At 42.9% G+C, this 12,220-nt stretch overlaps 1 protein-coding gene across 1 annotated transcript in view; it reads left to right on the top strand.

Annotated features, from left to right (window-relative positions):
• The window catches only part of HTT (huntingtin), a 797,032-nt gene that overhangs the window by 741,606 nt on the left and 43,206 nt on the right, over positions 1-12,220 (top strand). Inside the window, exons 64-65 of the mRNA XM_029606726.1 lie at positions 1,224-1,326; positions 11,048-11,210. Coding sequence (XP_029462586.1) covers positions 1,224-1,326; positions 11,048-11,210 — 266 coding nt within the window. The remainder of the gene's footprint in view (positions 1-1,223; positions 1,327-11,047; positions 11,211-12,220) is intronic.

Below are 12,220 nucleotides of genomic sequence, written 5' to 3'. Positions count from 1 at the left end.
GAATTCTTAAGGAGCCTGGGATCCACCTGAGAGGGATCAGCAGGGAGAGGAGACTTTCAGGCCGTGGCATTATTGCTAGTGCTAGAAACAATGAATCTTTCACCTTCATACTAAAAAAATGTTTTGATGTTGAAAACTTGGATTTATGTTAACATAAAAAAATGGAGGAAAAGACCTTAGACCTCCAACATATCTCGTTCAACAAACTTAAAATATGTTGCATAGTTTGCAATCATTGGTCAGAAAAACCTCTATCCATCCATTAATCTTTATCTTTCTGAAACTTTATTTTTTGATTTTTCCATAGTTATATAAAAAGAGAACTTATCTTAACATAGTTCTTCTCTTTGATCGAAATGGATTGTTCAATCTGCCGCCGACGTTGGCCAATCGTTTCGCTGACACTGATACTGAATTGAGCATGAGAGCTTAGCTTTCATAAATGCTTGGATATGAGAGAAACAGTTCGCCCTGAGGCAACCTAGTCAGCGAAACGATTGGCCATCGTCGGCGGCAGATTGTTTGAACAATTCATTTCGGTCAAAGAGAAGAAATATCTTAAGATAAGTTCTCTTTTTATATAACCATGGAAAAATAAAAAAAATAAAGTTTTAGAAAGAATAAAGATTAATGGATGGATAGAGGTTTTTCTGACCAATGATTGCAAACTATGCAACATATTTTAAGTTTGTTGAACGAGATATGCCTAAGGTCTTTTCCTCCATTTTTTTCACATTAACATAAATCCAAGTTTTCAACATTAAAAACATTTTTAATATGTAGGTGAAAGTTTCAAAGTGTTTCTAGTTTTTTACTTTCTTTCACCAGCCTATTTTTTTTTTTTTAATACTAGTACTATACATCTACCAAGAATCACTTGAACACAGTTGACTTTAGTAGTGGTTATGTTGAAAGTTAGTTTTATTTCTAATTTTAGTGTATATTTCTTGTAATATATTGGCAGCATTAGTGTATGGGGGTGGAGGTTTGAAGATGAGAAAAAAAGTGTTGCAGAAGGAAAATGTAGACATATGGAAAGAGCATAGACATGCATGGGAGAAAGATACAAAATTTAGGGAAGAGAGACTGTAGACCATTGTGAATGGTCATTGATATACATAAGAGGAAAGTAAATTGGTGGAAGCTAGATGTTATAAATCAAGAGTCCTAATTTCAAATGAGGATGAGTGTCCTTCATCACTGGTTACCCTCTTTCTGTCCAGGAAAGGAGAAGATAAGCCCAGGTCGAATTGATGGGAATACCACAACACCAGATAGTGAATCTGTTATTGTAGCTATGGAGCGAGTATCTGTTCTTTTTGACAGGTAAATTCAAGTTAATTATTACTTATGTACCATTCCAAAAGCATATATTGTAATACAATATTCTAAGAAACAATACTCTGCATTTGGCAATAGAAAATAAGACACAAAAATTGGAATAGCAGCGGACGTTAAGTCCAGTATTGTTTTAATTATGGCTGATTATAATGTACTGTATTGATGTTTGTTTCTCATTTTAGTTGATTTTAAATTTTGTATTTTATGTTGTATATTAGATGATAAATGTGTGATTGTAAACCATTTAGTACAAACATTTTGCTTTAGGTGGTTATATAAAAAATGTTTAAATAAATGAGCCCCTCTCAGTGAGAGAACCAAAGTAATGCCATAAAATACTTTACATTTCAAGCAAACAAAAACTTAGATTTGGGCAGCACCTTTATCATGAGACTATTGCAAATTGCTTATGTTGTATTCTTCAGAACTTATTAATGCTTTTGATACCTTAAAAATGAACTGTAAAATTCTCTAACACATACTGAATGTCCTATATTATATAATTTGAAAGTTTTCATCATGATTTATGCTCCTTGCCAGGGTCAAAATACAGTCAGCATGTGCTCCTTCTGCTGCTGCCCCTCTGCCTCTTCCCCTCATTAAATAATTAGGTATATTTTTTTTGGGCGGGGGGAGGGATGTCAGTATATGAGGAGTGCATTTCTTCCCTGGCAAGTGACACCCCCCCATGCAGTCCTCGCTCTCTCCACCTCATCCAGATGCACCCTCTTTCTTTCCTTTCACCAGTCCTCTGCTTCCCAGACCTGCCTTTTCCCCTGAGAAGATCCAGCTACCTCCTGCAGGGGCTCTAAAAAAATGCAGCCTTTACCTGCTGGGTCCTTATCAGACACCCACAGAAAAATGTTCCCTTGCCCCAAGCAACAGGCGTGTGGATTTTTCAGACCCTGTACAAAGGGATGATGAGTGGTAAACTTGGTGATGACTTAGCTGGTTGTAATGGGACTATACTGTTAATTAGTTAGTCTGCTGTGTTTAAGTTTTTTATTTTATTATGCTACTGAATGGCACTGTGTACACTGCTTTGGACAGTTAGATGTTGACTAGGGAATGGGGAAATGATTAGTCAAATAGCTGAATAGGGTTTTGGGATAACTATGTGTAAATATGTTATAGCTGCTATTTTGTGATTTTCATTTGTTCTTTGCAAATTGGTTTAATATGTAATAGGGTTATCTTAGAACCTCAGGCTTTTAAATATTCTAGTGAATAAAATGCTTGTGAAACTGCTACATTTCACTATAAACTAAAATCCTCTGTACAGATACAGCACATGGAGGTGCAGCTTCTTCCATACTTCTCTGAACAAAGTCCTCCAATTCTGTGGCTGAACAATTAATTCAGTATATGGTCCTATTCAGTCCTTGGCTTTTCGGGGCCCATCAACAAGGATGTGAATTAGTGTTGGTTATGAAGGTAGTTTGGTGACATAAATCTGTGCACTGGAAGCTAGTCTGAAATTAATGTATTTCAAATGAACCATCTCATAGTTTTCTGATGATGATGAGGTATAGGGGGTATAGGGGTTTGAACCATTGTCTTCTGCCAATTCACTGAGCTATCCAGTACTCCAAACTGAACATGTTCATGGATCTTAGGTACAAGAGGGAAATGGCAGTACTGTTCCACAATTACTATAGGTTTCACCAAACATCATTATTTTGATGATTAGTTAGATTGCATTCCAATGATTTTGCATTCTCAGTGGATCTAAAAATATATGTATAGAAATGAACATGTAAATTGCAGCCTGATGAATTCAAATTGTGTAGCTCATACTTCAGCCATATTTAAGTAATACCAATCTCACAATTGTTTTTCAGAGTCGCTGAGCAAATTGCACCCAAAAATGATTTTGCAGCTGAAATGTAGGGAAAAGGGTGATTTAGCTTTTTTTGGGAAATATGTACAAATAGTAATATTGTCAGAAATTCATAATCTTTCTGATTATTAGTGACAAGGAGATGTATGCAGGGGAAGGAGAACAGTAGAAGACATGTTCTATGCATATTTATCTACTGAAGTAATGAACATCAGAAATTCAGTGAAGTTGCCAGAGTAACTGAAATGGAAGCCAGTATGTGGCTTCTAAGGAATTGTATTTTTACAACAAAACACAGTAAAGATAGATGGTGAAAAGAATGATCAGCTTTTAGAGTTCTGTTTTCAGAAACAAATTTTCCACAGATTTTATAAATAAAGCCTCTGTGATTGCAGAAGACAATGTTACAGCCACTAGCGTGACTAGCAGGAGGCTTGTATGAGCTATAGACATACAAGAGAGACCAACCAGAGTTACTATAATATTTATTATACCCTTGGTATATAATAAATCTCAAAATTAGCATTTACAGCAACCAGCTCCACATAGAAACACATTTCCATGCTTAACTATCTAAATACATAGTTACCTTCAATCCAAACTGATTTGTTCCGTCTTTAGCCAGAAACAAAGGAAGCAGGTTGCCAGTAGTTGGTTACTGTTGGTGCTGCTGCACTATGTGTTGCTTTCACACATTATTATAGTCCTTTGTTACACAGTCTGCACTGTGTCTGAGGCTGGAGTTTCATGTTATCTTTCCAATTAGCATTAGAGATTCTTTGAGCCATGTTTGATGGAGTTGTGTCCGCAGCTGATTATCGCTTTCAGGAAACAGGGGAGAGATATATTTGCAGGTATATGTGGGAGACCATCTCTCTTGCTCAAGAATGCACTGTCCTTGAGTTTATCATACAGGTTGTTAGCATGTCATAGGAGATATCCTTTTGCAGGTGGTTATTAAATCTCCATTTTCCATGCCAAATGTTCTTGAAGCTGTTGGGCTTAATTTCTTTCTTTTGTAGGAAGGTATAACTGCATTCATGATGTCATCCAGAAGTCTTTCTGCATACTGGCTCAAAGCAGGGAATAGGAATACAATCCTTAACCTAACCTAACTAAGCCTCACTAACTAGGCTTCATGCTAAATGCTCAGGTCTACCATAGCTCTGTGATACCTCTAACAAGAGAGATTATTTTTGGAGGTGAAAGTTTATTCTCCCAGGATAAGCAGGATGGTAGTCCTCACATGTGGGTGATGTCACTGGACGGAGCCCTATCACGGAAAACTTTTCTGTCAAAGTTTCTAGAACTTTTGACTGGCACACTGAGCATGCCCAGCATGCCATAATCCCTGTAGCCACAGGGGGTCTCCCTTCAGTCTCTTTTTTTTCCATGCTGCAGTTTGCCTCGCGGTTAGAAGCTTTGTGAACTCTCTCACAAAAATTTTCCTCACGGGAAAAAAATTGAAGATTACTTCTTTAAAAAAGTTTCCTCATAGGGGTCTCCCATCGCAATATTGTTTTCATCGCTCGGTGAGTAAAGAATCACAGTCTCCGGTCGGTTCCTGCCCACCCCTTTTTTTCAGTGTCCGCAGGCCATCGATTGTTTTTGGGCCTCACCTTCTGCCATCATGGCAACAGGTTTCAGAAAATGTCCGGAGTGCCCCTGTACCACATCGATTACCGACCCACATGATGTCTGTGTGCTGTGCCTCGGCTCATCACTTGGTTTCTCACTGCCCAAGTTGTGCCCAGATGACTCCGAAGGGGAGGCGGGCTAGCCTCGACAAGATGGAGACCCTGTTTAAGCTGACTCCATCGACGTCCACCCAATTGTCACCGGCAGAAGCATCGAAGAAATTGGTCATAAAACTTCACCGGGAGCACTAAGGCAGTAGTGACCAACCATCACCGACTCCATCTAGGGTATCCGTATCGTCGTCTTCGGTGCCAGAGAAAGACCAGACCAAGGGAAGCACCGACGCGAGTCTACTCCTGGTGCCGGCACAGACACCACATCGGCCTCGATGGCTATTAAGCAATTGCGAAGAGGACGCGGGTAGAGGAGCCTGTAACCTCCTCTCCACCTGAGAAACCAAGGCGATCCCCACCAATATTGGTGCCGGGTACTGAGCCCCCACAAGTTCCTGTGGAGGTGCCAGTAGCACCTAACCTGCAACCCCTGTAGCTGCGATATTTACCAGGAAATGTGTGCACTAACAGAAAAAAAAAACTACTGTTGCTTGCTAAATTGTTATTACCCAGTTTAATTATTTGCCGCACATTATTTTGTTGCTAATTACCTATATGTGTGTGCCGCCTTCTCCGCTCTCTCTTTGTGCTGCAATATTTACACCAGCTTTCAGGAAGGAACTGGACGGTTTCATCCGCCAGGCAGTGCTTGATGCTCTCTGAAACTTACAGCCATCGATGCCAGCTCCCACACCGACACCGGAGCCGTCGATATTTACACCGTTGCTAACCCGGTTAGACACACTCATCGGAGCCCTTCCGACACAACCCGGGCCACCGATGCCAAAGCAACCCATAAAGTCTCTGAAAGCCTCAATTCCCATTCCGGGGTCCTCAGAAGACGAAGGCATGGACTCCAGTCCCCTTTCAATGCTGGAACCGATGCCTTGTCCATCAGGGCTCTCGGGACCGAGAGGCCCACGTTTCCCCTCGATGCCTTCGGTGCCGCCAAAATCTAAGTCTGCCACCACATCTTCCATCGAGGCCATCGAAGGATCCATCGGTGCCAACTCGTCCTACAGTACCAGTCTTCTTCCCTCCCTCAGGATCTCGACTAGAGACACTGTCTGACACATGGGAAGATATTGACACTGACACATCCATGGAGGACATCTTATCAGAACCATCTCCTCCGGAAGAAAGGAGAAAATCTCCCCCAGAAGACCTCTCCTTTGCTAATTTTGTAAGGGAGATGTCAGAGACAGTCCCCTTTGACCTAATTACAGAGGAGGACACACGCCATAAAACATTGGAAGTTCTCCATTTTGTTGATGCTCCAAAAGAAGTTATGGCTATCCCTGTCCACGAAGTGCTAGTGGATCTCCAGCATTGTCTCTGGGAGCATCCTTGTACTGTCCAGCCAGTAAATAAGAGGACAAATGCAACGTATCTGGTCCAACATGTTCCTGGATTTGAAAAGCCACAACTCCCCCATCAGTCGGTGGTAGTTGAGTCTGCACAGAAGAAGGCCAGAAGACTGCGCCCTCACTCTTCAACACCTCCTGGCAAGACCAAAAATTCATTGATGATATGAGTTGCAAGATGTTTCAGGGCTCTATGCTAGTGTCACGCATAGCTGCATATCAACTTTACATGACACAGTATCAAAGGAATCTCTGGAAGCAGGTTCAGGGAATAGCCGACTCTCTTCCCCATCAACAGCAAGATAGTTTCAACGCCATACTACAGAAAGGCCTTGAGGCTGGAAAACATGACGTTTGTGCTGCTTCTGCTTGTCGGCGACGGGCATCAGCGCCAGGAGGTGGGCCTGGCTGAAAGCATCTGACTTGAGACCTGAAGTCCAAGACAAACTTGCTGACTTACTATGTACCGGTGAAAACCTATTCGGAGACAAGATACAAGACGAAGTGGCTCAACTAAAAGACCATAATGAGACCCTGTGGTAATTATCCACAGTTACTACCGAGGCCTCTTCCTCTGTAAGAAGATCCATGAGAAGGGACCCTAGAAAACCATTTTATCGCCCTCGCAGATACTACCCACCTATATCTTGCGTGAGGCTAACCAGGCAGAGAGCACATCCAGGCCTCAGCCACCACCTCAAACAGGCCAAGCCTCTGGATTTTGAAACCTATCCAGAGAATAGCAGCTGCTCCACAAATCCAGACCCAGATTTGCCAGTAGGAGGTCGAATTCACCACTTCATAACCAACTGGCTCAACATTACCAAAGACCAATGGGTTATCTCCATCATAACCCAGGGATACCATCTAAACTTCCTCATGGGACCCCCGGATTCACCACCCAATCCACTGTGGATGCAAAAAGATCACACGACCCTTCTAGAGTCAGAACATTCCACCCTTCTGGGTGCCAGGGCTGTGGAACCCGTTCCCCGGGCACAGCAGGGCAGAGGATTCTACTCCCGCTACTTTCTCATTCCAAAGAAATCAGGCAGCCTCCGCCCCATCCTAGACCTCCGCAATCTCAACAAATTTCTACAAAAAGAAAAATTCAGGATGGTGTCCCTGGGCACCATGCTTCCCCTTTTGCAAAAAGGAGATTGACTCTGTTCTCTGGATCTTCAGGACATTTACGCTCACATTCCAATATCCCCACATCACCGCAAATACCTGCGTTTCCTAGTGGAACATCAACATTATCAGTACCAGGTTCTGCCTTTTGGACTTTCCTTGGCACCCCATGTGTTTACAATTTGCCTATCAGTAGCTGCGGCCCATCTATGCAAGAAAAGCATACACGTCTTTCCTTATCTGGACGACTGGCTGATCAAAAGCCATTCCAAGCAAGGAGCTCTCGACGCTCTCAATCTCACTATCAATCTGCTACACTCGTTGGGATTTCTCATAAATTACCAAAAATCCCACCTCACTCCATCTCACCTCCTTACTTTCATCGGAGCAGATCTGAACACCTTCCTGCCCATCGACCATGTGCAGACACTCTCCAAGCTAGCTATGTCTCTGCATAGAAAGAAAACAGCCTCAGCCCATCAATTCCTGTCATTGCTGGGCTACATGGCTTCCACGGTCCACGTCACTCCTATGGCCAGGCTGGCCATGAGAATCACTCAATGGACTTTGAAATCTCAGTGGCTCCAAGCCACTCAACCGCTTTCATCCCAGATTCAAATAACCCACTAGCTGCGATTATCACTTCTCTGGTGGACAAACAAAGCCAACCTGCTAACAGGTTTACCCTTCCAGCAACCAGTTCCGCAAGTGACTTTTAACTATAGACGCATCCAACTTGGGTTGGGGAGCTCATGTGAACAATCTTCAAACCCAAGGTACTTGGACAAAGCTTGAAGCAACGTTTCAGATCAACTTCCTAGAGCTTCGAGCTATAAGTTATGCTCTCTATGCGTTCAAGGACTGCCTTTCGCACAAGACTGTTCTTGGCGATACCGAATGACGGTATATAAAACTCGACAAATTAATAAATAAAATACAAACGGACAACAGAGTTGCAATATGGTACTTGAACAAACGGTGGCACAGGCTCTTATCTCCTCTGCCAAGAAGCTGCGCAGATCTGGGCCTGGGCCCTTGCACATTCCATGCATCTCCGGGCCATTTATCTTGCGGGCATACAAAACGTAATAGCAGATTGCCTCAGTTGACAGTTCCATCCCCATGAGTGGTCTCTGGATCCTGTAGTGACGACCAGAATCTTCCAACGCTGGGGTTAGCAGACAATAGACCTCTTTGCATCCGAAATGAATCACAAAGTGGACAGATTCTGCTCCCTGTACAGGCATCAAAACACGTTATCCATGGATGCCTTCGCGTGCCCCTGGAACACAGGCCTCCTATACGCGTATCCCCCGATACCGCTGATAGCCAAAACTCTCGTGAAGCTTCAACAGGACAAAGGGTCAATGATACTCATAGCCCCGTATTGGCCTCAACAAGTATGGTTTCCCATGCTTCTCGACCTCTTGATCAGAGAACCAATTCGCCTGGGTACAGCGCCCTCTCTCATAACTGAGAACCAAGGCATGTTACACCATCCGAACCTTCAAACCCTATCCCTCACAGCCTGGATGTTGAAAGCTTGATCCTCCAACCGCTCAACCTTTCAACTGATGTTTCTCAAGTGCTTGTAACTTCATGAAAGCCTTCCACAAGAAAATCCTATCGTTCTAAGTGGAATAGATTCACCACATGGTGCACGCAAAAAGGTATCAACCCTTTTTCCTGCCCAACACTATCTCTGGCACCTTTCAAACTCTGGTCTCCAGACTTCTTTGGTGAGGGTACACCTAAGTGCTATCTCAACGTACCACAAGGGGGTTGGGGATGCCCCAGTAACAGCGCAACCTCTTGTGAGTAGGTTTATGAGGGGTCTGTTACAACTTAAGCCCCCTCTACAGCCACCAGTCACTGAATGGGGCCTAAATGTAGTACTTATAAGGCTCATGCGCTACCCATTTGAGCCTTTGCACTCCTGCGATGTTAAATTTCTTACATGGAAAGTTCCCTTCCTAATAGCCATTACATCCGCTCAAAGGGTTAGTGAGTTACAAGCACTTGTCACATACTCACCCTATACCAGGTTCCTACATGACAGAGAGGTCCTCCGTACTCACCCAAAATTCCTTCCCAAGGTGGTTACTGACTTCCACTTGAATCAGTATATAGTCTTGCCCACATTTTTCCCAAGGCCTCACTCTCACCAAGGCGAGAGGGTTTTACACACCTTGGACTGTAAACGTGCACTTGCATTTTACCTAGACCGCACTGCAGTCCATAGGAAATCCACCCAACTCTTTGTTTCTTTCGATAAAAACAAACCAGGAGTTGCAGTGGGCAAACAAACTCTCTCCAATTGGCTAGCAGACTGTATTGAGTTCTGCTATGAGAAAGCAGGCCTTCCTCTCCAGGGATGAGTGAAGGCAACCTCAGTAGCACACTATCATTCAGTACTGATTGCTTAGATCTGTAAAGCTGCAACATGGAGCTCTTTTCACACATTTGCAGCTCATTACTGCCTGGACAAGGAAAGACGTCAAGACTCTGCCTTTGGCCAATCCATCTTGAAGAACTTATTTCCAGTATAATCCCAACTCCTTCCACATCCATCTGCTGTGATTTCAGGCTGCCTCGTTTTTCCCAACAGTACGTCAGTTGTTGTGCCTGTTGCACAAGTTGTACGCTGTTGGTCCAAACAAATATGAGTCAGCCTGTAGCTTGCTAATCACCCACATGTGAGGACTACCATCCTGCTTGTCCTGGGAGAAAGCAGAGTTGCTTACCTGTAACAGGTGTTCTCCCAGGACAGCAAGATGTAATCCTCACGAAACCCACCCGCACCACGGTTTTATTTTATTATTTTAATGTTTTATTATTTTTAATATTATTTTATTTTTTTTACTCACACCTTTTGCTACAAGCGAGACTGAAGGGAGACCCCTGTGGCTAAGGAGATTATGGCATGCTGGGCATGCTCAGTGTGCCAGTCAAAAGTTCTAGAAACTTTGACAGAAAAGTTTTCCATGTAGGGCTCTGTTCAGTGACGTCACCCACGTGTGAGGACTACATCCTGCTGTCCTGAGAGAACACCTGTTAGGTAAGCAACTCTGCTTTACTGGAGACTGCAGACCAAGCCAGGAGGATTGGCAAAGTGACACCATAATTGTTTATTGCTATACTCCCTTTCAGTACTGGGACAAGAAAATATCCAGTTATCTAAGTTATCTGGATATTAATTATCCAGTTAACTTAGAATAGATATTCAGCAGCAGGGCTATTAGTTAACTGGATTAGTTATAGCCGGATAACTTTAGACCTGCTATTGAGCTGGTCTAACTTATTCAGTTAACTTAACCAGATAAGGCTGAATAATAGGTACTTACCCAGTTATGATAACCCGATAAGTTGCCCCGCTTTGATCCATGCATTGCTCGCCCCCAAGGTATCTGGCTATGTACTTAACCAGATAAATACTTAATCTAGCTAAATGGCAGCCGCTGAACATAGCCAGATATTCAGCGGCTGCCACTTATTTGGATAAGTCCTATTTATCTGGCTAAGTAGCGTTTGAATAACTATCCCTATGTGTATAACATTTCCAGCTGAATACAACAACATTGTTCTAACCTTTTGTTCCCCTTTTGATTTTTAAAATCTAGGATCAGGAAGGGTTTTCCCTGCGAAGCTCGAGTAGTGGCGCGGATCCTCCCTCAGTTCTTGGATGATTTTTTTCCACCACAAGATGTAATGAACAAAGTTATTGGAGAGTTCTTATCCAATCAGCAACCTTACCCACAATTTATGGCAACAGTGGTCTACAAGGTACAATGTTTTCCAATTGGGCCATGAAAGTATTGGTAGATGGTCATTAAATATGAGGTGTATGGCTGGCAATGTATAATGCCATGAGCCCATTGCTATGCAGGAGATAAACTGAATTCCCAAGGCCAACTTCTGATTATTGGGTTGGCTAAAACTGGGGATACCGCAGACGTAGCATTCATAGCCATTGCTCAATAGTAACACCTACTGGCTAGACTTTTAGGGTCTATGTACCGAGTTTCAGAGGGAACTGTAATGCGTAGTCCTGTCCAAAGATTGTCACTACAGTGGCAGGGCTAGGTAGGAGGGGGTTAAAAATAAGAGGGGAAAAGAGTAGTTGTAAATGAAGCCTCATGACATTAGAATCTCAGTACTCCTGGTTTCAGTTGAGCTGGAAGCCCAAAGGAGCAGGAGGAAACTTCTAGACTCAAAAGTTGTCTGTTTTATGTACATGTGTTAGATAACATGTAAAATGGATCTTTCCTTTTAACAGACATTTCATACAGGTGTTTTGTCAGTGAGCTTTCACAGGCCCCACCCCCTCCTCCTATGTTGGCTTCCTGTTGGCCTGGAAGTCCATACAGAAAGCCAGGCCTATGAATGCTTGCTGATTGCTGATGCAATTGCTACCAGTGCCTCTGGCACTGTCTTCCTGCTTTGGATGTGTAATGGGAAGAGGAAATAGACGAGAGGGGAAAGGAGGATGAGTGGAGGTCTATTTTATTTTCATCATTGTCTTTGGTGTTGTGAATTTTCTACTATTAAAATAGAATTGTATACAAGTTTGGGAAGCACTTATATAGTGTATTCTGAATATAATCTAAATATTAGTATGCTGTCCTGGACTTTATCCCCATTTTTCTTTCCCATACAAAATATCTATTCTGTGTAGTAAGAACATAAGAAATTGCCATGCTGGGTCAGACCAAGGGTCCATCAAGCCCAGCATCCTGTTTCCAACAGAGGCCAAAACCAGGCCACAAGAACCTGGCAATTACCCAAACATTAAG

This window comes from Rhinatrema bivittatum, chromosome 1 (genome assembly GCF_901001135.1).
Source record: "Rhinatrema bivittatum chromosome 1, aRhiBiv1.1, whole genome shotgun sequence".
NCBI lineage: Eukaryota > Metazoa > Chordata > Amphibia > Gymnophiona > Rhinatrematidae > Rhinatrema > Rhinatrema bivittatum.
This window is presented reverse-complemented; position numbering and strand designations above follow the sequence as displayed.